Source organism: Rhineura floridana, chromosome 7 (assembly GCF_030035675.1).
Source record: "Rhineura floridana isolate rRhiFlo1 chromosome 7, rRhiFlo1.hap2, whole genome shotgun sequence".
NCBI classification, from domain to species: Eukaryota; Metazoa; Chordata; class Lepidosauria; order Squamata; family Rhineuridae; genus Rhineura; species Rhineura floridana.
Window position 1 is genome coordinate 14,829,467 of NC_084486.1, and position 26,806 is coordinate 14,856,272.

The 26,806-nt window shown below is 42.0% G+C and overlaps 1 protein-coding gene across 3 annotated transcripts in view; it reads left to right on the top strand.

Annotated features, from left to right (window-relative positions):
• The first annotated feature begins 2,678 nt into the window (after window positions 1-2,678).
• Window positions 2,679-26,806, top strand: part of ANXA11 (annexin A11) — a 38,298-nt gene continuing 14,170 nt past the window's right edge. The window contains exons 1-8 of one of the 3 annotated variants that reach the window (XM_061634935.1): window positions 8,084-8,227; window positions 9,233-9,383; window positions 16,572-16,632; window positions 18,415-18,527; window positions 23,431-23,817; window positions 24,184-24,271; window positions 25,204-25,298; window positions 26,621-26,734. In XM_061634935.1, coding sequence (XP_061490919.1) covers window positions 16,581-16,632; window positions 18,415-18,527; window positions 23,431-23,817; window positions 24,184-24,271; window positions 25,204-25,298; window positions 26,621-26,734 — 849 coding nt within the window. In that variant the 5' untranslated portion in view covers window positions 8,084-8,227; window positions 9,233-9,383; window positions 16,572-16,580. The other 2 variants (XM_061634932.1, XM_061634934.1) reach the window with 2 other exon arrangements.

The window sequence follows — 26,806 nt, forward strand, 5'->3', positions numbered from 1 at the left end:
ACAGCTGGGTGCATGCAGCACTAGTCCTAAAAGATCCACATTGTCTGTCTTTTTTCTTTCTTTCTTTCTGGGCTCAGAAGTGCAGGTTTTGACCTTCAAAACCGTTCATGGTTTCGACCCCACTTATCCAAACAAATATCCCCTCCCATATATACCACACACATCCCTGTGCACTGAAATCAATGGAGACAATTTTTTGAGTGCCCCTGATGTTAGTAGTATACATGTAGATCACAACATGTAGAGCTTTCTGGGTAGTAACATCTCTGTTTGGAACTCCCTAATAAGGAAAACTCACCTTTATTTCATTTTGTGATTTTTTAATTGAATGTGTGAACCACTCAGAACTATGGTTACAGCATGGTATGTGAGCGTAATAACTAAAATAATGATCGCAGAAACAAAAGACAATCTTTTTACTATATTCATTTTTCCTATCCTATAAGGAAGCAACACCACTTAAAGGGCATGTGTGTCATACCAGTTTCCTTTCAAGGAGACTTCCCTGTTGCTTTGGAAATAAGTTACAACTTCTGTATGACACAACTTCTGTTATGACAGAGGCACATGGAAATTAACGTAGTGCAATTGCCCTGTGCTAATAACAGACATCACTGCTTTTGGTTTATAAATAGCAGCCATTTAAGGAAGGTGTGTTTTATTTCAGAATCGTTACGTCTTTAATTTAATTAGAAAGAGAGTTTATTCTGAAGGACTATAATGAGAACAGTCATATTTTCCCCTGTGGTCTTTATAGCACATTTGAAAACTGCCAATTAGCTGCCTGATAGGGGGAAAGACCCTTCTGTGGGATAGATGCTTGCAGCTGGCTCTGGCCACTTAATTGTTTACAAGCGTGTGGCCCTGCAGCACAGGATCACAGGGCATGTGGTGAAGGAATTCCCATATTGCTGGGATGCACATGAAGGACACCTCATAGAGAAACTGCTCTGAAGGCTGTCAGCACACTTCCTACTGGTCCTGTTTCTTCATGCTATTTTAAAGATGCTTTTAGGACCCTCTGCTATTTTGATGAAGCAAGACATTAATAACTTTATTATTTATTACATTTATGTCTTGCCTTTCTTCCAAGGAGCCCATGCCTCCCCCACTCAATCTTTTCCTTCTAACCCTGTGAGGTGGGTTAGGCTGAGAAAGTGACTGGCCTGACACCACTAGGTAAGACTCAAAGCTGAGTGAGGATTTGAACCCAGGTCTCTGGTCCTAATCTGGGAGAAACATGTTTAGTCTGTGGTTCATGTTTGCTTGGGACAGCAAATTTACTTTAGTGACCAAACAGGCTTGACTGAAGTAGCCCATCTCTATCAGGCTAATGTTTTTGTCTGTAAGCTCTGTTTGGACATCTTCATAGCGCAGATGAGAGGTCAAGGATGGGAGAACAATGGCTTGCCTAAGACTACCCAGTGGCTGAGATCTGAACCAAGGACTTGGTGTCTGGCTCACTGTCTTTTAGCCAATCCATTACAACACACCTCCAAAAGAGTGCCACTTTTTATCCTACCCAGTTAGGGGCAGTCCAGAAATTTGATATATCAGTGGGGCAAAATTAAAAGGACATCAAGGAGTTACTTACAACTATATGATAATCATGGAAAACAGAATATTGGTGGACAGCAAAAGAGGTTTAAAGATGTTCTCAAAGCTAATCTAAAAAAAGTAACATAAGCATCAAGAACTGGGAAGCCTTGGCCCATGAGCATCCCAACTGGAGGTCAGCCATTATCAAAGGTGCTATGGACTTTGAAGAAGCACGAGTACAGGGTGAAAGGGACAAATGAGCTAAGTGGAAGGCACGTCAAGCAAATCCTCATCGTGACCATCTTCCATCTGGAAACCTATGTCCTCACTATGGGAGGCTGTGTGGATCCAGAATTGGCCTCCACAGTCACTTATGGACCCACTGTTAAAGACCTTATCTTGGAAGACAATCTTACTTGGCCACGAGTGATCGTCAATGATGAAATGAAAATGAATGAGTGATGCAGTCTGCTTCTGAAAACCAGTTGCCAGAAGCCACAGGAGAGAAGAGTGCTCTTGCATTCAGGTCCTGCTTCCCATGGACATCCAGTTGGCCACCATGAGAACAGGATGCTGGGCTAAATGGGCAATTAGTCTGATCCAGCAGGCTTTTCTTATGTTCTTTGTTATTTTTAATACGGAGTTGGAAAACATGAGAATGACAAACAAAATAATGCCACTCAGCATGATTCTGTTTCTACTAATAATATATTTTCCCTAAAATTTTATCAATTAAAGGGGATTTTCTCAGCAGCCTGGCCTAGCATCCATGATTTTTGTAATACTGTGTCAGTTTTGATGATAACCCTAGTGCCCAAGAGAAAACGGGTTTATTGAGTGGTTTGTCCAGACCTTGAACAACGTTCAAACAGCCTGCTAAGAAAAAAGAGAAAGAAATCCTGTGGGAACTGCTTCTCTAGAAGATGCAGATTTGCCAGCATTGAGATGTGGCCCTGAGGGCCTACTTAATTCCAGCCTTTTGTACAGATATTAAGGCTGCCATTCTGTGCACACTTATTTGGGAATAAACATGTCTAGGATCAGGCCGCAGGTGAAAGCAATTCTATTAATAGAGGTTGCTTGCTTAGTTAGATCTCACCGAAAGTGGCTCTGTAACTCCTCAAGTACTCTACTGAAAGCCAGGACTATTCCGGTATTTTGAATCACACACCTGAGTTTCCTAACTGGAATAAGTTCGCCAGAGGTAAATAAATATACGAAAGCGGAGGCAGGCGTGGCTGTGGTGTGTGCGAGAGAAATCTTTCACAGGCAGAGCAGTTACTCAGCAGGCATGCCATTTTTCCGCTCGCAAATGTTTGCAGGGTGAAACCCGAAGCTCTTCTCCGCCTCCCAAGCAGAGTAGGAGGGACCCAGCGAGGAGGAGGAGGAGGAGGAGGAGGAAGAAGAAGGAGAAAGTTCAGCTCCTCCTCCACTTTGGCTCCGCGGTTATTTTTCCTTCTCTGAAGAGGCAAGAGAGAAGGACACGCCTGGGAAAGACGGTGCGCAGGAGAAGGCGAAGGAGCGCCTGTAGTTTCCTGACAGCATTCCTGGGTGCTTCCCTGCAAGGTAATAAATAGCTGCATCCCTGGGTGTACCAGACGCTAGGGGTGAACAGCAGGGAGAGGCCGCAGTTGCCTTCCTGGTGCGCCTCCCGAAAGCCACTAGCTAGCCGCGGCTGGAAACGGAATCCTGGGTAAGGTCTGAGCCACCAAGACAGTTCCGGCAGTCAAAGCCTAGGCAGGTTTCCTCCGAGGCAAGGGCCGCAATCGGCGAGACTCTCGGCCGGATCTGTAGCGGCTTGATTTGAAAGTAAGTGTTCCTGTATTCAGTGGGCCTTAATGGCAACTAAATTGATGTTTCTCTCCCCTCCTCCTCCGGAGTTGAGGAGATTAGGGAGCCCCGATCTAAGGAGGCTGTAAGGAGGGCTCCTTGTTCCCCTCCCTTCTCAAGTGCAAACATGGCTTTCAGTCTTCTGCGAGGAGAATGAGCGCTGCCCGCCAAGGGCGTAGTTCCTGGGTTGGGTAAGGGAACAGAGGGAGCCCCGGGGCTGCTCCTTGTTGAGAGAGAAACAAATTGTATTGGTACGGCCCCTGCTCATGCAAGTCTTTCTGCTTTCTGTTAGCATTAGTAGTAATACTGCAGATGCTTTATTTTCACTAATCTTCAGCAAGCCTTGTCACGTGCTTTGCATGTTTTCTTTCCCTTGTCTTTTCCCCTGAATATTTTTAGATGTTCAGTTCGTTGGACTGTTGTTTCTGTTGTTGCGTATGTTACACTGTGTAGTGCCATGTCACTGTGTCAGTAATTTCATCTGGGCCCTTATAACGAAGATGCTTAGCAGCGTTTTTCTGTTTCTAGTATTCAGAGTGTTTCATGGGCATAATCTCAGTAAACCTTCCAACACCCCTGTAATGAAAGCCGGCATTATTTGACCTGTATAACAGATCCTCCGTGGCGCAGAGCGGTAACGCAGCCGAAACTCTGCTCACGGCTGGAGTTTGATTCCAACAGAAGGAGGAAGTCGAATCTCCGGTAAAAGGGGTCGAGGTCCACTCAGCCTTCCATCCATATGTGGGCGGTAAAATGAGTACCGGGCATATGCTGGGGGGTAAAGAAAGGCCGGGGAAGGAACTGGCAATCCCACCCCATACAAAACGGTCTGCCTAGTAAATGTCGCAAGACGTCACCCTAAGAGTTGGAAACTACTCGCACTATAAGTGCGGGGACACCTTTACTTTACTTTTTATAACAGATTTGGAATGGGGAGTGTTGGAGTGATGGCTTCTTGCCCAAGGACACCTGATGGAGTTTATTACCGACCTGATATTTGAACAAGGAACTTTCAGTGTATGCTCTTAATCGTCATACTGTGCTAGCTATGTTCTTAAAGAATATGTTTATGGCCTACCTTTCCTCATAGCCACTTCACCAGCCCCCTCCCTCCCTCCCTCCCTGAAATTGGGCCTGCAGTGAGTTCCACAGTAGCCCTCTAGTGTGGGACAGCAGATGTATTTTATTCTTTATTTTATTCATACCTTTCCTCCAAGACAACGTAGATGGTTCTTCTCTTTCCTCCATTTTATCCTTACAGCAACCCTATGAGGCAGATGGCCCAAAGTCTCCTAGTAAGCTTGTTGGCTCAGTGGAGATTTGAACCTGGATCGCCCCAGTCCTAAAGTGATACTTTAATTGCTTCACCATACCGCTTGTAGGCAGGGATAGGCCTGCCCTTATTAGGCTTGGTGTAACCCCTGGGCCTTGCCATGCGTTTAAGGTTAGCCATTGTCCTAGACAGAATGCTGGGCTAAATGAGCCTTTGGTCTGACACAAAAAGATAATTAATTCTTACGGTTTTTTGAAGGGGGGGTAAAAGGAGAATCAAATTGGAATGTAACTTTCTGTTCTTGTTTGTTTGGTGAAAAAGCCCAGGTTAAATCACCATGATCTGCCATGAAGGAGCTCCAAATCTGACTGGCGTGAAAGTGGACTGTGCTTATCCTTTTCCTGCAGAATGCCTCTCTGTTAAAAATCACCCCTCCCCAAGTTGCTTTTCTCCCCACAGGGGAGAACTACGTGTAGTCCTGGAATATTTTTGGGGTTGGGGGTGTGAGCAGGAAAATTGTGATAGGAGGGAGTATCAAACACTCCCATACATTGTGATTAAATTGGGAGCCTCTCCCAGCTGCAATAATTGCATTTTTCAAGTGCCTGGTATCACACTGAGTTCAGTCCTTAGTTCTTAAGCTTCAAGTATTGGGTTAGTATAACCACAGGAGCTAAATGCCCTGAGTTTAATGGAAAGTGGGGAAATCAAGTTTTTAACCCTTACAGGTTGATGACCTGGTGAATGTAGGCTGCAGGCAGATGGACAATGCCTGGTGAAATCTTAAAAGTGGGAGAGGGGTGGAATTCAGGGCCCTTCATAGCACCCTGTACCTCCCTACAACTAGCAGAGGCCAACTAAACTATGTCAGATAAGCAACTATATGAAAATTTGCTTTTTTTGTGCAGAATTTGAGTTGTCTCAGTAAGGATCTTTTTGCTAGTGCACATTACATAAAGTTGATTAGGTTGTGATCTCTGGGTTGTAATGTACTTTGTATAGTTAACATGCCATATTTATAAAGTGCACTAGATGCTGCACAATAATTATTTTCTAGATATGAATAGTGATCTGTGTGAACTTTTAGCCTGAAACGTTTCCCCTTAATCTGAGTTATTTCCCAGATGTTGCAGTTGCAGGATTGTTTTCTTTTGTCCGATGAACCCACAACAAAGGATCCTCCAGTCCATATCTCCTCTAGTTGTTCATAATAACATTGTTATTTCTCTTACCCTGTTTCTGGTTGTTCATTGCACAGGAATCTGGTTTAGGGGCAGCTGTAAAAAAAACTCAAAAACCTTCATGCTGCCTCTTGCACTTCTAATGACTGGTGCTGCACCCAGATTTATTTTTGTATGCATATCTGGAAAGAGAACTGGTATAGTGACTAAAAGTGGGACAAGGTGTTATTTGGAAACAGAGAGGTCCCAGTTCAGTGCATCCCTTGTACTGCTAATGTATTATCCTAGGGGGTGGGAGTGGGGAGCTTAACCCTTCCCCCGAGTCTCCCATGCCAATGACCCCCAGCGGGTTTCAATTTATTTTTCCCAGATGGGCTCTTGAACTGTACCAAGGCCATTTAAGGGAAAACCAGCCTTCAAATAATATTTGCAGGGGAGAATTGCCTGCAGGCACAGGAGGCATTAAGGATTTTTTCTTTTAGCTTGCTGATCCTCCCCTGCAAGATTCCTCCCTTCCTGGCTACTACATTGGCAAGCATGGGTTTGGGAATGTTCTTATGCCAAGATAATGTGTAGCTGTGCCATGGAGGGAATCCCTTGGTTCAGATCTCACCTCAGCCATGACCTCATCTGATGACTACAAGCCACTGTCTCTCAGTCTCATCTCTTCCCCATCTGCAGTGTGGAGGATAATTATATTGGCTCGCTATAGAGATCTCTCACTACAGAAGCTTGCATTCTCTGTTTTGTTAGTGAAGAATGGATGTTTAAGTGTATTTAGATTTCATTTCAGCGGGCACAAGTCAACAAAATTGGCAGATGTTATCTCGATTTAACAATATAACATCTCATCCTTTTTCAGCACCCCATTTTATGTACCGCCTTCTAACTATGGTGCAAATTTGTCTGGCAATGGCTGGCCGTGTTTGTTCTTCTTTTATTTGCCCTGATCAAGTGGACATTGGCTGGGCATTTTTTACTGTATGTTGGTGACTAACTGCTGTCGCCTCCCCCACTTCACCTCACCATGCTTCATTGTTGCAGGTGCTTCACTTATAGCTGGAGCAGAGATGAAAAGTGGTGCACTGAAGCATGTACTGCAGGTAGGGCAGAGTTTGGCTGCCCTCACCCATGTGCAACATTTGTTGGAAAAATTGGCATCTCCTCTTTAAACCTCCCCCTCCCTTATATGTGAATGAGACAAAGAAGTTATGAAGTGTATCTGGCCCTTTCATGTGCAATTTAGACCTCGATTTCAGCATGTGAAAGTAGGGGAGAAGGAATTGGTGTGGTCTCAGTTTTGGTCTTGGAGCTTTAAGTCGATGGCCTGCTCAGTTTTGGGTGAGTTCCAGTCTGTTGGTTTCAGTCCCTTAGTCTCTGGGCAGGGAATTGTAACTTCAGAACAGGATGATACTGAGGATGAACTAAAAATAGGTATGTACTTTTAACAGTATTACAGTATATAAACAATAGTCTATATTATTATTTTTCATATAAAATCTATACAGAAACATAACTTTGCTATATTAAAAAGGCCAAAGAATAAAATATTTGGGGTAGAAGGGCAGTTGAGGGGTGGGGGAGCTATCCCATTTTTTCCTTAGGTTATCCTGTCTCAGAGGTTTATTGTGAGACAGAGAATAAGTGGCCCAAGGTCATTCGGGGATGTTCATGGTCCCAAAATCTATATATACATATATGAATTAATAAATACTGGATCCAGCCTAGTAGGAGATTTCAACTGCAGAAACTCTATTGAAATGACACTCATGTGCAACTCTGGTTCGTTTCAGTGGGGCCTCCCTGTAAGAGAACGTTGTGCTGGGTTGGATTTACGTTAAATGTATTAGTTTCGTCTGCTTGACTTATTTGATTAATGTACATATTTATCTGTGAACCCAACCATCCCGGGAGGATTTTATTCTTTTAGACTGTAGAACGAGGGACCTGTTTGGCAAAACTAGAAAGAAAAATGTGTTAACCAAGTGCAGCTTGATTTCACTGGCCTTTCTTCTTCATTAACTCACGTTTCCTTGTGTGTTGTAACCTTTAGCAATCAGTAACAGCTTCTCCACCTAGAGTCGTAAATGACTTGTGACCTCATTGCATGCTGTCATGGAAACTATAACAGCCCAGCACTGTAGTTCCTCCATGCAGCCTTCTCCAGCGTGGTGCTCTCCAGATGTTTTGGGCCACAACTCCCTTAAGCCCATCCAGCATGGTACAACTCCTTTAAATGGGACAAGTGCTGCAGAAACTGGGCCAGGAGGTCCCTGGTCCAAGTCTTAAGATCCTGTCTGCTGCGGTTGAGCTGTCTTCTCACAATTCTACTCAGTACTGCTATTCAATAAGGATGTAAATTAACTGGAACAAGGATGTGGAGAAATATAGTGACACAGAAAAGGTTGGTCAAAACAGTGAGTAGTGAGAAAAGGCTTCAGAAGCTGAAGACCAATGTAGAATGGGGGTGGCCAACTGGTGGTCCTTGGGCTGGAACCAGCTTTTGAAGCAATTGTATCTGGTCCCTGACAACCATAACGAATGGACCGTGATTTTGGCTTGTAAGAGAAAGAAAAGGTTTTTGAAACCTGTAAAAAAGAGATGCCACATTTTATTTGTTTATTATTTAGAAGATGTATATCCCACCTTTCAGCCAAATGATTCTCAAGGTGGCTTATAAGCAACAGGTAATAATACAAAAACAAAAAAAGCCCACTTTAGTGTGTATGTATGTTTTTTGTATGCAGTGCTCCAGCTAACTTTGAGTTATATTCTTTAAAATTGTAAGCCCTCATGAGCCCTGGGCTCCTGCCGGGAGGAAGGGTGGATATAAATCAAATAATAAATAAATAAATGATGCCAACTTCATTACAGAGCCTCCTCTGTGAGGAGGTGTCACTTGGTATGGCAAAAGGTTCTTCTCACTCCCAGACTACTGCCTCCATAATAGTGCAGGCTCTCAAAAATACACAGGCTGACCATTTCTGAGTTACAGTTGAATGAATGGTTTTCAAATTTCATACCTTCAGGGAACCTTTATGGATTGATTCATCTGCTGAGGTATTTTTACCATTACAGAAGATTCTGGAAAGCATTAAAAGGATACTCTAGATCAGTTCACATGTAATGGCCAAGCCGTTGTTTGGTGACTGGGACTTGGATTTGTGCCCATAGATTGTCATTGTGTTCAAATCAGGCAAACTAAGGAAATAAAAGAGGGAAATGAATGCATGTGATTTGGGAGCCTGATATGCATGAATCTGTGTAATTTTGATCTTTCAAAACCATGTTAAGAGAGAGCTATTAATCACAATATAGCATTAACATAAATAAAAAGGCTTAAGATGTCAATATGTTTACCCTATATATTAAATAAACAGCTCAGTTCATTGTGTGGCTTTTTATGTAGGCTGAACAACATTACTGTCACACAAGGAAGAGGGATTAGGAGGAGCCCCAATATTTGCAGAAGTATACCAAAAAAAGATGAAAAAATGGAGGGGGGAAATCCCAAAACAGCCCAATTCTCAGAGACCACAGGCTGCTGACTGACTGACAAGGTGGGTAGGGTGAGGGGAGGAAGAGCAGAGGGGAGGGGAAATGGAATGTTGTATTATGGAAAATAAAGTGGCTGGAACTCTGAACAAGGACACCCTAAATTGCATCATTTGGTATATAGCCATCATGACTAGTAGCCATTGATAGCCGTATCCTCCATGAACTTGTCTAACCTCCTTTTAAAGCCATTTAAGTTGGTGGCCATCACAACATCTTATGGTAATAAATTCTGTAAGTTTACTATAAGAACATTAAGAGGTTTGTATGCTGCATATTTAAAAAACTCTGTTTCTCATCCTGCCCCAAATGTATTTGTGCACTGGTGGACATAGAGAGCTTCATGGCATGAAATCATATAGTCATGTATTGAAAACTGTACCGGGAATCTCTGTTTGAAGTGCAGAAACTGTGACTTTATTAATGCCACTAAGTTAAAAACATGCCAAGTTTGTAGAAGCTTGTAGTGGTTACAAGGCCTCTATTTATTCAACTAACCTTGAAGGAGAGGCCTTATTTATCCCATAACAAAAGAGTTCTCACATATAAAATAAGCAGTTCTGTGCTGTCCCCAGGTAAATTAATATGTTCTCTCCCCAATTTAAAGAATTTAATTCAGCCATACCATATGTTTGTCAGAGTCCTGCGATTCACTCTTTGTTTTCTGATGTACATTCAGCATTCGTTCCCCCCTCTCTGCAGAAATGTTCTCTTTTATTATTTATTAAAATGAAACCCGTAAAGTAATGAGAAATTAATCTGATGTCTGGTACTAATTTCTTGTATAGCATGCTAACAGGCACAATACTAAAAAAGTAAAGGTAGCCATGTTGACCCATAAGAAAAATCTCAAAATCCATGTAAGCTTCCTTTATTAGGCCAACCAGCGTGTTGCAAAATATTGTACGAGCTGTTCAGTTCTTCAGAGCTAGACGGTAAAAAATGCAAGAGGATAGGGAATGCATTGGAGGAACAGATTTTTTTGGGGGGGGGAGGGGAGCTGGTGTTCCATCCATCCAAATCTGGATTTAGTACATTAAGTTGTAATGTGGGGCAAGGAAAACAGACTGCTTTCAAAAGAACAGTGAGCAAAATTTAATCCACTTTACTACTTGAATACTTACTGGCATTTTATTAGAATATCAGCCCAAAATACAGATTATTTTTCATTGCCAACAGATATTCCAAAAATTGTATGTCTGCATACAGTAAATTCAACCTAGTACAGATGAACAATTGTAATGGTTCAGAAAACTGAATAATAAATCCTCCAAATTGCAAACAGTTAAGAACTAATGTAGGTGTGTGTAGCTTAAACAAAATTGTTTGTCATCAGAGACTGAAGCAAAAAGAAACGGGCATTTAGGGTGCAGTACCCATGACTGGTCCTTAAACATTTGATGTAATAGACAGAAGAATATATTATAGGATCCGTATTTTCCGCTGAATCGGCCCTGCAAACAGATCAGGGCTGTGGAGTCGGTACGCCAAACCTTCGACTCCGACTCCTCTATTTTTCTACGCTCCGACTCCACCCAGAATTGCTTCCAACTCCACAGCCCTGGAAAGGGCTGTAAATGTCTTTTTAAATTGGAAGTTCTCATAGGAGCATTTTTATCGCTGCCTGAATATGTGCTGGTCTTGGCATCACAGCATTTGTCTTCATCTGGGTCCTGTGCATACACTGACACACAAAATGTTTTCCATCTTGAGTTATGGTGAAATGCTCAACTACAGCTGACTTCATGGGAAGCTTCTTTGACATTTTGAATGTATATTTTAAAAAATTGTCAATCAAAATTTATTTTGAAGTCGGAGTCGGTACATTTCTACCGACTCCGACTCCATCCAAAATTGCTTCTGACTCCGACTCCACAGCCCTGAAACAGATGAACAAAATTTGTAACAATGTTTAGAAATGGTATATCCAGAATGCTCATTGACGTAGACTAAAAAGGAGAAAGTTTGAACACACCCACACCAAAGGCCACATGTTTGAATGGTTTTTCCTGTATTTGGGTAACTGGCTGCTACTCTGTGTGTTTTTATTTGCCCTTTGTCAATATTGTCTCTTCAGTTTAAAAGTGTCATCTGGTCTCATGTTTTTAATGGAGCAAGCATAACAGATCTTCTAAAACTATGGCAATATTAGCTGATAGCAAGATTGGTGGTGGTTTTCCTAGAGAATCCTTTTTTTCCACACGCTCCTGTCTCTTGTATTGCAACAAATAATCAGTTAGTTGATAAAACATCTCTGTAACTGACTAAAAGGAGTACCAATTAAATGGGAAGCATTTTTTAAAGAATTATAATGCAAGAGCTTATAAAAGCACAACCCATCTGCAGTTACCTTAACAAACACTTCCTTCTTCTCTCTCACGCAATGGACTGCCTATCTAACATGAAGCCAGCTGTAATACCTGCATACATCCTCTGAAAGCGAAGTGTGGTTTTTTTCATTTCACATATGTTTTACTCTGTAGAATATTTAATTTTAACTAAGATTTCTTTGAGTTACTACCATACTGAGAAGTTGTCAGGTGTTTTTTTAAAAAATTTTTTTTTTAAGTTCTCCCCCAATGTTCTCTGCAAATGGGTATCTGATACCTTTGTAATACCAGCCCAGATAATGAATGAAGGGGCTTCAGTGTGTTTTCCAGAAACCATTTTTTAAAGTTCTAATTCATACATGTAACCATTGAAATGGAACCATTTGCCAGCTGCTCACTCAAATGGCTTGCTGAGTTGAAGCAGTCAGCACCCTACCACCAAATTATTTTCCCCTCCCCCCCCATTTGGTGTCAGAGGGGGTGAACATTAAGAGTTACCAGCTGGGCTCAGGACTAAGACTGATCACATAAGGAGTACCAGCTCTCTCCCCCCCCCCATCCCCAGTGGCTGGTATCACACGAGAAGAGTGTGATGAGTGATGACCGTGGCAGTGCGGCTTGCTGGCAATCTGCTTTGCCCTCCTTAATTATTTCTTCCGAGTGGCTCTGTCCTCCTTTAAAACTCTGTTCTCACTAGTGTTTTGCATGCTTCCTTGCATTTTATTTTCAGCAGATTGATTCTTAATTCCGTGGGTGGAGGTGTAAGCTTTTTAGCTGGAATTGCAACATGCAGAGACCCATCAACCAGAGGCCCATCTGATAAGTGCAACCAGAGACCCGTCGGATAAGATGTTCCAGAGTTGGTTCTGGGGGCCCTTTGGGGAGTTTTGGTTTTGTTTGTTTTTAAGATACGTTGATAGCTTATTGCCCACTGCGCATACGTTAAGTCTTGACTAATCAGGACCAGGAAGAGAGATCTGCATGTCCTGGAGTGCTGCTGTTACTGACACAAGGAAATAGTGTGATGTAATGCCAGCATAGTCATTCAGAATTTTCTGTTGTACCTGTAGGTGGAAGACTGTGGGATTTGCATAACAGCAAAAGAGGATGCTGTTCAAGTTCTGCATATTAGTTAATGGAACTTTTAAACACTACTGTTGTAGTGTTTGAGCACTTCTGCATGTGCACACCAACTGGATTGATCTGTGTTCTAAATTCTCTCTTCCCCCTCCCCCAATCATGTTTCTTTTAGTCTGTATAGGGTGTGTGTCAATCTGATTATGATAAAGTGTCTTCTTTTTTTAGTGTTTTCTTTTTTAAGAAGTACATCATTGCTTATTATTACATGTGCATGGCAGAAGTGTACACACAGTTGAGGCAGGTGGTAGGGTGCTGATACTGCTGGCTTTCATGTTCATTTCTTTTCCACTAGCTAGAGTAGACTTTGGAATGGACTTTGTTCTTTCTCAGTTTTTATGGGAAATCCTGGCAACGCTGCTGCCAAACAATTGCATTCCATTGTTCTCCATATTGTTCATGTTGTGCGATTGTGCTAATAACAACAAAAATATAACAAGGCGGTGGTCAGATTGCCCAGGCTGCAAATAAGAAACAACTTATTGTAAGTTTGATTGTGGCTGGGAGGTATCAGGAAATTATAAATTATAGGGCTAGCAGCAGGGATTATTTTATAATACATCAAATAGGGAAGGAGGAAACAATTCGTTTAAGGGGTCAAATAGAAGGAAGAAGCAGGATAGGAATTACTTCTGAGAATGAATATTAGGATCTTCCCATAGAGAAGGCCATTGTAGGAATATTACTGGTTCTGTAGTGGCATATTAAGCACTGCATGGTCCCACTGTTTAATTTCTGCTACCAGCTAATTGTGTAAGAGCAGTACCTGCATAAACTCTGTGTGGTGTATGTTTCCTTGACTTGTCTCCTGGAAGCAGTTCTTCCCTGTTACAGGAAGCAGTTCTTCCCTGTTACAGGAAGCAGTTCTTCCCTGTTACAGGAAGCAGTTCTTCCCTGTTACAAACAAGTGGCTGTTTATGTGCCTGACTGAACAACTGTCATTCCTTCCCTTTCATATCCCCTTTTTAGGTGTTTTTATTCTAAGCCATTTTTTTCTACAAGTTATTAAAACGTTTTAAGAATGCCCAATTAGGACATCCAAATGGTGTAAAGACTGTTGCAGTTCACTGAGTGTAAGAAGCTTAGTTTTTAACTACGGTTCCCAAATGGTAAGGCTGGACTCCTTAAGGAGAAAAATCACAACTAAGAGCCATGAAGACAATCGTTATTGTTGCATAAATTTTAGTGGACCATGAGCTCACTTTATCAAGTGAGTCACTCTGTCAGATGCATGAAGTCTTGTCCTTGGTCATCAGGTGTGACACATATAAAACCCAGTAAAAAGTAGGGTCAAAAGGCCATGGAATTTAAGAGGCAACAGAATAAATCAGTTACTCTTTTAAGGAAGAACAAGACTCCTTGTTGTAGCAGAAAAAGACTAATATGGTTACTCTCCAGATGCAAAACCAAACCATTTTCAGTTCCTGATATCTTAATAGTAGGAATCCGACTGTGTAATTACAGGCCTGCAGAACCACTGACTCACCAAGCCAAATGCAGCCTACCCTACATTGTGACCTGCAAGGGGCTTCACTGCTCTCCTCCTGGGCTGGCAGAGAGAGCAGATTTGTCAAGGACTATCCTCTGTGGTCAGTAGGCTGCATGCAGCTTAGTCGGTTTCAAGTTGTACTGTCTGCTGTAATGAGGTGTTTCCCACATCCTCAGTTTTAATGTTGTACCTTGGGCTCTGCAGAGCCCTTCGTAAGCAGTCAAAGAAATAGTCTTTCACTATCAGTGTCATTCAGTCTTGGGGAAACTGGCCAAGGAGGAGGAAATTTGGGTGGTTCAGCTCTCCATTCCTCTTATTCCCACTAACTTGCTGCAGGTGGAAACTTCCCTTATTTGGCTTTGGAAACTACATGAGACTTAAAATTCCACTACAACATCCTGTTGTTGAGGACTGGCTGTTCTCCTTTTGCTGTTGTTCCCCATGTTTCCTTCCACACCGATAGTAGGCTGCAATTAACTGGTGGTCAGTTTGTATAGATCAGTTTAGCTTGTCACCTACCAAATATCTACTTAAAACTATTCTGGTTATGGAGAAGCGCATTGCTGGATAATATAGCTGTACAGAAAGTTGCATGGGACTGCCATTTTAATTCCATTTCCAGATAATTGCTGAAAAGCAATGCTTTTGGCAAGTTATTAGTACCAAAGGTTCTAGTTTGGAAGCACCTTCTGATGCACTTCTCTCTCCCCCCCCCCATTTTTCTCTAAATGCCTTTCATCATCCATCTTTGGTAAGGTGGGAGCAGTTAAAATGTTTTATTAGTTCATTGCTGTTTTAACACTATCCATGCGTAACTTCTCATCAGCACAGCCCTAGCTAACTGGAATTTGGTCCTACAATACTACTATAGTTGCTGCAGCTAACAAAGGGTGGGAAAGTTTGACACAGCAGGAGGATTTGGTTTCAGACTACTAGCCAAATGAATTCCAAACTCAGGTAGGCAGCTAAATCAACAAGCTTTTCTGCCCACTGAGTCCCAACACAGTTCCTCTCTTGTGTCCCTCATTACCTCTTTACTTGCTGGCATTTGATGTCTGGTTGGAATGAATAAGCCTATTATGGTGATTTGGCTGTAACTTTTTAAAAAAGAGCCTTACAGTTTTAAAGATGGAGGAATCTAACTATAGCATGAAAAACTTGTTCTCTTGAGTTTGCTTGTAATGGGACAGATATGGATAAGGCTCCCTCTTTTTACTGGTAGGTAGTAAAAAGTAGTACTAGATTCCTATGATGTATTTCTAGTAAGCCGTGTTTGGTGAAAAGTAATGTTTGAATTCTTGTTAACTCCCATTTGAACTGTCTTTCAAAAGTAGAAGTTATAGAAGTGGCCAAAAAAAGGAAGTGGCTCCATATTTTCTTGGAGAAAATAACAGTTTATGTACCGGAGCTCTTATCTAATAATCTGATTGGGGGTGAACTATCCTTGAAGTATTAACTGTGGGAAAAGCTGAAGGAGTATTCCAAAGCTAAGGCTGCTTTACATATTTACCTTTTAATATGCACATTCAAAACATTTTATATACCTAGGGAAAAACAACATGTTCCTGCAATAAGCACACACACGCTGCTACTAATATATGGTACGGATACATTTCACAGAGAGCCAAGATTGGCTGCTGCTCTCTGCTATGCAGATGTGATGATAAAATACAAATTTGCAGCTGTGTATGTGTGTGTATGTGTCTTTTAAATGGAGGTGCATCAATTTACAATGTTGACAAGAAGACCACAGAAGAGTCCTTATTTTACCTGTGATTGCAACCATATTAAATAGTCACACTGTGACCTAGCAGTGTCATATGTCTGGATCTCATGCAGTTATGGATGGCTAGATCCCCCAAGATTAACGGGTTCATGAGGTTACTATTCATGTCAGTGCTAGTGACATCAAAACTATAAAATATGAAATAAGAAATAGGTGTGCAGTGGCTAGAGTTGGATCTAGGAGATCCCAGTTCAAATATTCATTTGACCACAAATCTTACCTTGAGCCACTCCTCATCTCTTGACATAACTTACCACACAGGGTGGTTGTGAGGATAATGGGTGTGTGGGACTGCTTACAGTTTCTAAGAGGAAGGGCAAAATAAAAATCCGTTAAAGGTAGCATGTTAAAAACTCAAAAGACTCCAGAAGGTTTAGTTTTAAGCTGCTGTGTGTTATGTATGCAATTAACTATCTGAAGTGTATTCAACCATGTCTCTTTTTTGTTGCAGCTTTACAGAATGAGTTATCCAGGGTATCCTCCTGCAGGTGGGTATCCACCTGCTGCTCCAGGTAAGCTTACTATATTTTTTTTAAGTGGAGGGTCCTAATAACCAGGTGGAAATGGGATAATGGAAGGGTCTGAATCAAATGAATAACGCAGAAGAGCCAAGTTCATTCATCAACATATTCAGTTAAAAGGTCTCAGAGAGGCCCTATGCCAGATGTCTTAGAGAGCTGTTGCCAGTCAGAGTAGGTGGAACTTTGGTTGAGGGACCAGTGGTCTAACTCTGTATTTAGCAGCCTCATATATATTTCTATGAAGAAATCATTTACATCCACATTTCAGTGTATTGTGAAAGCATGGGATGTCTCACATGACATTGACTAAATGGTGTACTTTTGCAATTTTTATGTGACTTTCAGTTCTAGAGGCTTTTCCAAACTATAGGTGGTATTGATATGACCCTCAATTTCTCTATACTTGGTGATCTCCTCCTTCCCCAACTCCTAGCAGTGCCAGCATAGACAAGCCCTACAAAACCTCAGACATATCTGGAAGCTGAGATGGAATAAGGGGCAATTTATATGACTGATTGAAGTTGCAACAGTTTTTTACAAATAGGTTGCGGCTCCTGGATAGGAGCCATTTTATTCATTTATTTTACAAATGCAGAGCTTGGAAAAGTTACTTTTTTGAACTACAACTCCCATCAGCCCCAGGCAGCATGGCCACTGGATTGGGCTGATGGGAGTTGTAGTTCAAAAAAGTAACTTTTCCAAGCTCTGTACAAATGTGTAAACCTCTTCAGAGCCTGAAACCATCAAAGTAGTATACAAGATAAAAATGAGATAAAATACAAAAAATGCAAGCTCTAAAAACAATAAACCGTTTTTACAGATGTACAATTAATTCATAAATGACGGGCACATTTCTGGGAAAGCCTTCTTAAACAAAAACTTCCTCAGTAGGCGACTAAATATCATAATGCTAAGTGTCTGTCTAATTTCAGCTGATAATTGATTCCAGAGGGCTGGAGCTGCAACTCTACAAGCCCAGTTTCTAGTACAAACTAAACACATCTCTGGGGCATTCAGTACTCCCAGCAGTGTTATATCGGAGGAGCACAGTTGTGGGCAGGGCTATAAAGGCAAGGCAGTCACTTAGTTGACCTGGTCTGAAGTTGTGTAGGGCTTTAAACGCTAAAAGTGATTCCTTGACCTCCACGCGCTAGCACATTGACAGCCAGCAGAGCTCCCTCAGCAGAGGTGTTACATGGTGTGAATGGACTACGACTGCTGCACTTTGCTGTAGCTTCCAGATTAAGCCCAAGCAAAACGCCACATGTAGTAGAGTCTTTAAATAATCAGTGCCCACAGTGGCCCAGCCATCTTGGTCTAAGAACAGACGTAGCTGTCCTACCAACTGAAGCTGGTAAAAGTTGTCCCTGCTCTGACCAGGTAAAATTGCTGCCTATTATTGGCTGATATGTGGACTCCCAAATATGTCTGATGTTTGTCAAGGCTGAGAGAGAGAGTTGAAGTTGTACTTCTGTTGCAATATCACATTTTCCGAGCACTGGATGGTCTCTTGTTTTGTACCTGGGGCAAGAATTGAATTTCCCCATGTAGCATATCCGTTCCTCTGTTATGTGAGATGCAGCTATACATGTGGCATGACGTTTTGCTGCCTATGACATGAATGTTGACAAATCTATTGTGCTATCCCCCACCCCCATTCTAGCATAGGAACATGCATGTAGCCTTTGGGTGGGTTGGAGAGGAAGTGGCAAATACCTGCAAGGCTTCCATTCGCTGTGGAGCAATAGTAATCTTTTTTTTTTTTAATTTCAGGCAGTAATCCGTGGGGTGCCCCCAGCTATCCTCCTGCAAATCCTCCTCCAATTGGGTTAGAAAATGTTGGAAACTATGCTAATCAGTTTAATCCAGATTATATGGCGGGCTTGGTGAGTAGTTTGAATTTGATGGATCTTATTATTTCTACTAAAGCTAGTTGCAAGGTTCTGCTGTCTGTAATCTTGCTGTATGTTATTTTCAGAGCCTTCTTTTCAAAGTGATTTACAGCAATTAAGTTACATTTAACATTTCTTCCACTTCCTTTTCTTTCCACCTTTTCTAAGCTTCACACCTCTCTTGATAGTAGCCCTTTTCCCAAAATTTCCCACCTTTCCCATTTGTTAGGCAGGACTATAGCTCAGTGGTAAAATCCCTGGTGTCTACAGCACTAACAAACGGATTATATCCTAAACAATGTCCTCTGAGGCACAAGATATGGCAGGGTATCCTGTATCCCCAGTCCTGTTTAACATGTTGATCGTGGTATTTGTGTAGGAACATATCCCAGACATTTTTTGTTGTTATGTGCCTTCAAGTCGATTGCAACTTATGAATCAGCGACCTCCAGCAGCATCTGTCATGAACCACCCTGCTCAGATGTTGTAAGTTCAGGTCTGTAGCTTCCTTCGTGGAATCAATCCATCTCTTGTTTGGCCTTCCTCTTTTTCTATTCCTTTCTGTTTTTCCCAACATTATTGTCTTTTTTAGTGAATCATGTCTTCTCAACATGTGTCCAAAGTATAATAACCTTAGTTTCATCATTTTAGCTTCTAGTGAGAGTTCTGGTTTAATTTGTTCTAACACCCAACAAATTAAACCAGAACTATCACTAGAAGCCAAAATTCCAGGCATACAGAATTATAAAATTCTGTTCATATGCCAATGAAGCCCCCCATACTATTAAAACAAATGGACACTTTGCACTTATGTACATATACTCAGATAGGTAAAATGAAGTACAGAGCATTATACAGCCACAAGAGTGGCTGTGTACTATAGCCAGCGGGGATTTTTCACATTCCGCAATGTTAAATTGAAAATAACCCCCCATGCCATTCTGATACTTCCCATAAGTTCATTTCAAAACAAAACCTTACAAAACTTATAGTCCTGAACTCAGAAACGCTTCCTTAACAACCCTCTCAATTTTCATGGTGATACACAAAACAGTCAGAGAGAATCGAGAGTTCAAAGTCTAAAAGGAGAGAAAAAAAAACCCAGAGCCCTTTTGGACTTTTTTCTGGCAAAGTTCTCATAATCTGTTGAAATTCATTAAAAATCAGCCATGTTCACAGAGTACCTATAATCCTAATACTGACCTTGCCCCATACTCTGACCTTCATCTTCTGCAGTTTAAAAGTTAAAAAAATGCCTGGCTGATTTTTAATTAATTTAAGAAATTTTGGCTGGCAGCGTATGATAACGCGGGGCATGCTCAGTAAGAACCAACTGTCAGAATTCTAAATGCCAGACTCACAGAGGCTGGGCTTGCCTAATCAGGGGGCCACACCCACACCAGACTTGATTTCACGTGAGGCAGTCATGGCTTCCCTCAGAGAATCCTGGGAAGTGTAGTTTGGAAAGGGTGCTAAGAGCAAACTCCTATTCCACTGACAGAGTTCCAGTGGCCAGAGTGGTTTAACAGTCAGCCACTCTGATTGAAGGTCTGTGAGGGGAACAGGGCGTCTCCTCGCAACTATGAGCACCCTTCACTAAGTACACTTCCCAGGATTCTTTGAGAGAAGCTTTGACTGTCCAAAGTGAAATAAAGGCCTGGTGTGGATGTGGCCAGGGGCAGCTTTGGTTTAAATTTGGGTGGGAGGCTACATGTGCCTGCTGTAGAATAAAAAGATGAGGGAAACGCTGAAAAGCAATGATACTGTTCACAATGTTTTCCTTTTGGAAAGGAAAGGGGCTTCTTCTCTGCCCATTGCCCACCCACCCAATCTCCTCCCCTGCCCCTCCCCCAGGTCAGTGTTGGACTAGGACCTGGGAGACCAGAATTCAAATCCCCACACAGCCATGAAGCTGACTGGGTGGCCTTGGGCCAGTCACTACCTCTCAGCCTCAGAGGAAGTCAATGGTAAAACCACCTCTGAATACCATTTACCATGAAAACCCTATCCAAAGAGTCGCCATAAGTTCGGTCGACTTGAAGGCAATCCATTTCCATTTTCAAACATGATTGCACAGAAATAAATCCCATTGAACTAAAACAGTATGCAAATAATCAGACTAGGGTTTCCAGGCCCAGCCTCCAAGGGGTCTCCTATATCTTTAAAAGTTGTGCAGGGGGAAGGGAGAATTTCACCTTGGGGTTTTTCCCATTACAGTGTTGCAAGAAAGCCTGTACTTGGCTGAATTTTCTCTTCTCTTAAAGATACAGAATCATTCTCAGGCCCTGAGCCTGGCAACCCTAGATCAAACCCACCCTCCCTTCTCCCTCCTGTCCCCTCCCTCTTACCCCTTCCTTACCCCTTCCTTTGCCCCTTCCTCCCCACACCCTTCCAATCTCCTCCTTCTCCCTCCTCCTCCTCATGGTCAGTTTTACCTATCTTAAGCATGATTGCACACATGTAAATACTGTTATGAGCATGGGGGTTGGGATGGATGATTCCTGTGGGTCCCCTTCCAACCTCTGATTTGGAATCCTATGCATTGGGGACAGAAACTCACTCTGCTCGTCAGATGAGTCTCTCCTTTGTTAACCAAATAGATTGGCCAGGTAAGATAATGGGCCTATCAGTTGCCCAGCAACGGTGAATGGGCCAGGAAGACCCTTTTGTCATTGAAACTCTTCAGAAGAGCACCCCCCTTCCTGGAGCCCAGCAGAGGCTTGTAGTTTTGAGCTGTGTCTAGAGAATTGCTGGGAACTGGAAGGTAGGCAGAGAGACTGGCTCTCTGCACCATGGCCTTTGGAGTGCCTGCTGCAACCCAGATGGAAAAGCTGGGTATTGGATTGCTGATGCCTTGAACCCCTCCATTCTGAAGCTCAGGTTGGAATGTTTGTAAATAAATAAACTATATTTCATAAAGACACAGCAGTCTCCGCTGACGTTCTTTCCCAAAGGAAACCAAACCCTGGAATGAGCGCAGGGACCCTGGAAATCTCACCGCTCGGAGATTGGGGGACGCATGCAACAATACCATTGAACTCTATAAGCATGCAAATGATCAAACCTGCCCTCTCCCTTCCTTTGCACCCTCCAATATGCTCCTTCCCCCCTCCTCCCCCATGGTCAGTTTTTCCTATTCTAACCATGATTGCATAGGAGTAAATCCCATTGAACTCAATAAGCATGCAAATGATCAGACCTGCTTTCCCTCTCCCTCCCCTCTCCTCTCCCTTCCTCCTCCCCCCTCTTCCTTCTTCCTCCTCCCCTGCCCACTCCAGCCCTCCCTCCCTCCCCCCGGTCAGTTTTACCTATTCAAAGCATGATTGCAGGGAAGTAAATCCCACTGAACTCAATAAGCATGCAATGATCAATCCATTCTCAGCAAGCTTGCACAAGATCCCATTTCTTACCTCCGGGATTAAAAAGCAGGGAAATTCACTAATAGGCAAAAAGCCTTGCGGTTTAAGAATGTACCTATAGCCCACAGCTATTTCTATCAAACTTTAAAAACAGGGAAATTGGGCAGCTATAGTGAATGCACCAGGGGAGCAGGAGACCTGACCTCCTCTCTGAGATATTGTACTGCCCTACAAATTTATCAAAATGTAAACACCATTTGGGTTGGTCTTTCACAGTCCAATCCACTTGCTGTGTAGCTTGGAAGAATTTGGTAACATGTGCCTCTGAGCATATGGTGAGCGGCAGCAACACCTACACTCAGCCCAAATAATAGAAAGAAGACATGCTGTGCTGATCTTGTTTTAACAGGGAGGAAGCAACATCATTAAGACAGTTGCTATAGTTCAGATGGTCACTTTAAATATGTCTGATTTACTTTGCAATTTTAGTGAAGTTTCCTATAGGAAATCATTTTCTTTTGTTTCTGTTTATGTGAGTATGTGAAGTACAGCAACACTGCAAAATTTACACTAAAAAAACTCCAAACATAATTGTGGAATAATGGCACTGACTTCTGCAGAATAGTCTCCAGTGGACCTCAGGAGTGTCTTAATTTGCACAAGATAAAACAGTGGGAAGTGAAATATATTCTAGCAAAATTCTAGGTGTGCTGTATGTTTTTGACTGTGCCCACCTTGCCTTAAATAAAGTGGTTTAAACATAGCAGGCTGAAAACATGCATCCTCTTTTTTCCAACAGCTAGAGTCGTTGCTGAAGTAGCAACATATTGTAATCAATCTGATTGACACAGATTTCTAGGATGAATAATGAGGGAAATAAAATTTTCTAGTTTAGATTCTCTGTAGAAACATTAGTAACACAGGAAAGAAGCAAAGTAAGAACACCAACAAACATACAAAAATATAATTCTCCATCTTTGGAGATGGCAGGTATTGCCACCACTCGTCGTATGCTCAGAGGCACATGTTACCAAATTTTTCCAAGCTACACAGCAAGTGGATTGGACTGTGAAAGACCAACCCAAATTGTGTTTGCATTTTGACAACCTTGTAGGGCAGTCCAATATCTCAGAGAGGAAGTCAGGTCTCCTGCTTCCCTGGTGCATTCAGTATAGCTGCCCAATTTCCCTGCTTTTTAAAGTGTGATAGAAATATCTGTGGGCTATAGGTATGTTCTTAAACCGCAAGGTTTTTTGCCTATTAGTGAATAATATACAAAGACAGAAAACAAAATTCTGTTATATGCTGGTGATGCCTTTATATTTTTGGAACATCCTGATACTTCTGTGCCTATATTGATGTTTGTAGAAGAGTTTTTGGGTAACTCTCAAGATACGCTATACAATTATTTATGTCTTAACATAATGTTAAGCTATGAGTCAGTGTTATGTGAACGAGCCTACCTTCCTCCTGGGCTTGCATGCTCCCCTCTCCTCCTCTGGTATGGCCACGCTAACTGTGTGCATTTGATTGTTTAGGCTTCCAACATGTCAGGAACATTTGGTGGCGCCAACATACCACAGGGCGTGTATCCTCCAGCCCCTGGTGGCTATCCCCCTGTTCCTTCAGGAGGCTTTGGGCAAACTCCAGGGGGCTTTGGACAGCCTCCACAAGGACAGCAATCGTCTTACGGGATGTACCCACCACTTCCAGGAGGAAACCCACCAACAGGAATGCCGTCGTATCCAGGATATCCGGGCAGCCCTATGCCACCAGCAGGGCAGCAACCCCAGCCATATCCTGGGCAACAGCCAATGCCGCCACCAGGGCAGCAACCCATGCCAAGTTATCCTCCTGGCCCAGCTGTTAATCCTTCTATGCCATCTTATCCAGGACCAACGATGCCCACAGTTACTCCTGGATCAGTAAGAGAATCCATGTTTAAATTACTGTGCTTCCCTCTTTTTGTGAAAAGAAGGAAAAGGGCCAAATCTAGATGTCTGGGGGCAGACATGGGATGCAGAAACCCCAGCTGCTGTCACATTGTCGAGACGTTAAGCAGGACAAGAGGGTGGTGGTCAGTTTGGAGGGCGACAAGCAGTAGGGTGGGGAGGATGGTTAACCCTTCTCCCACCACTTTCCCTCCTGCCATAGTTTCTGGATATGTATTTGCCATGTTGAGTGGTGAGGGAAGGCTGGATATAGATGAGTTGCAGGAGAAAATAGCAGGCCACAGTGGGATTTAGTAAATGCTGAGTTAATATCTTTTTAATTTTTCTTGGGCAATATAGTCTGGATACCGAGGCACAATCCATGATGTTCCATCCTTTGATCCCCTGAGGGATGCAGAGGTATTGAGGAAAGCCATGAAAGGTTTTGGTGAGTAGTGCTTGAATTCAGGGTTGGGTGTCTTTTGCTTTTTGTAATAATATGAGATGTCTTCTCTGTCCCCTCCTTTTGTCCTTGTTTGTATATTGCCTTATATGGGATTTATAAAATATTGCAGATTACACCTGTATCTGTAGGTAAATTGAAAGAAATTCTGATCATTATAATGCATACATCATCTGTCCTTGCAACACAGGCTCTTTACCAGTCATGTGGCTGTGTATTCTGTATCAGGGATATGGAAATTCTGTGATCAGAACAAATTTATGCCAAAAGTACACATAGCTGCTCAGTCTGATTACGGTATCCAGCTTTTTCCATTCCTTTCTGGCTTCCTTCCATGGCACTTAATCTATTCTTCAGGGCTGTAAGGTCTTGAAATTTGCTTTTATTTTTATCTTACTCGTTTTTTGTAAAACATTTTTCAGTCTTCTACAATATTTTTCTTTCCTTTCCCACCTGATTTTGTTGTGCTCTTTTCATCCAACTGCTCTATTCTCTTCCCCGCTGTCCTGTGCAAGGCCTTTGAGAGGCTTTAATCCTAGCCAAATGGACAAGCTTTCTCTTCCCTCACAGGAGTTGAAAAAATTGGGTTTTTAAAAAAAATGTTTAAATTTTTAGGAATTGGGATGTGTATGAACACTCCATGATGACATACAAACTCAGTTCATCTGTCTTCGGCTTCCCTGCCCCAAGTACAATACAATATAAATTTGCCCATGTTACTGCAGATTTGGATATGCATTTGAATGAGCAATGCAGTGCAATATTTAAGGCAGCCAGAAGAAAACAGGGTTTGTTTTAATCTTTGATCTGTTTCAATATCAACTGCTAGGTTAGATTCTCCTAAAGTTGGTTAAAGCAGAATCTATGGTGATGATGGAACAGCGGTACTAATAATTTGATGCTGTCTGTATTTTTAGGAACTGATGAGCAGGCGATCATTGATTGTCTTGGAAGCCGCTCAAACAAGCAACGTCAACAGATTATGCTCTCGTTCAAAACAGCTTATGGAAAGGCAAGTTCCCTTCCACCTCAGGAAACAATGACTTTATTATTGGAGCAGAGAAAGAGGAGGGAAGTGGAGGCAAGGCTAAACAGGGAAGTGATCTGCATTTGTTTCAGCCGTATGCCTTTCGGCTTAGCTACAAGCTGAGTTGCAGTGGGGCATGACTAGGAGTTTGTGCCAAAAGTTTAATGGAAAAGGTGGGCTTTGAGGAGAGATTTAAAGGAAAGGTGACATCATGCAGGTGTCCTGGGAGGTAGTTTTAAGCATACAGAATAGTAAGGGGGAAAGGGTTTGGAGTCTTTTGAAGGAGCAGGAGACCTTTGCATGGCTAAGGATGACAACCTTTGCATGGCTAAGGATGACAGGATTGGACAAGTGAAGATCATATGTGGGCATGTATCTAGATATAAGAGGAGAGAGTGAAGGGAGGGCAAGGCCATAGAGATCTTTGAAGGTAAGAACTGGATCTGGGAGCAGACAGGAGCCAGTATATGGATTTAAAGAGGGGTGTCATGTGATCAGAGTGGTGATGGAGGTTAATGATTTTGGCAGCCAAATAATTAAAGAGGTATTCGTTATTGTGGGATCCCAAGAGGATGAGAGAGGCAAAATGAATTTGGTAATATCAAGGACTCTTCAGCGGAACAACTTCTTCAAACATGTTCTCAGTAGGAATTGCTACCAGTTTTTGTATTTTTTAAAACTACCCTGTGGCTATTTTTGTGAAGGGTGATATAGAAATCTCTTAATAGATATATATTTTAGGTTGCTGCTTTTTAGTTTATTACAATGCTTGTAGTGCATGTGTGTATTTAATGCTTTAAACACATGCACATATTCCGTATTTCTTATGCTGTGGAGCTACTCTGAGTCCTGTGGGGAGAAGAGCAGACTATAAATTAAATGAGTGTTCTGATCACTATAGTTCATTACCATATTTACCTACAATAAACCTAAATATGGGTAGCTGCTAATATTCACTCTGTTACATTTGTCTTGCATTCTCTTCCTCACTGGTATAAATTTAGTTCGTAAACTCCTTTGGGCAGATATTGTGTCTTTATCCTTCCTTATGTTACTCAGAAAGGCACCACACACATTGATAGTGCTATATTAATAACTTAATAGTTATTACCATTCTTATCTTAAGTGTGTGACATTGCCAACTGAGGTTACAAGAAAGGAAGTTCAGATTTATTAGTACCCCTTGAACAGGAAGATTTGTCAAATCCTCTTTTGCTTGCTTTTATTAAATATCAACCTTTTAAAAAAACTCACTAAATTTCTTTTTATAAAAGCAACATGTTTTGTTTCTTAAAAAAACAACACAGGATTTGATCAAAGACCTAAAGTCTGAGCTCTCTGGCAACTTTGAGAGGGCCATCTTGGCAATGATGAAGACTCCTGTCCTGTTTGATGTTCATGAAATAAAAGATGCAATCAAGGTTTGTATGATTTCCATATGATTGCTGGAAAACTTTTGCTTCCCAAAATTCTTTACTAGATGCTTCCCCTTT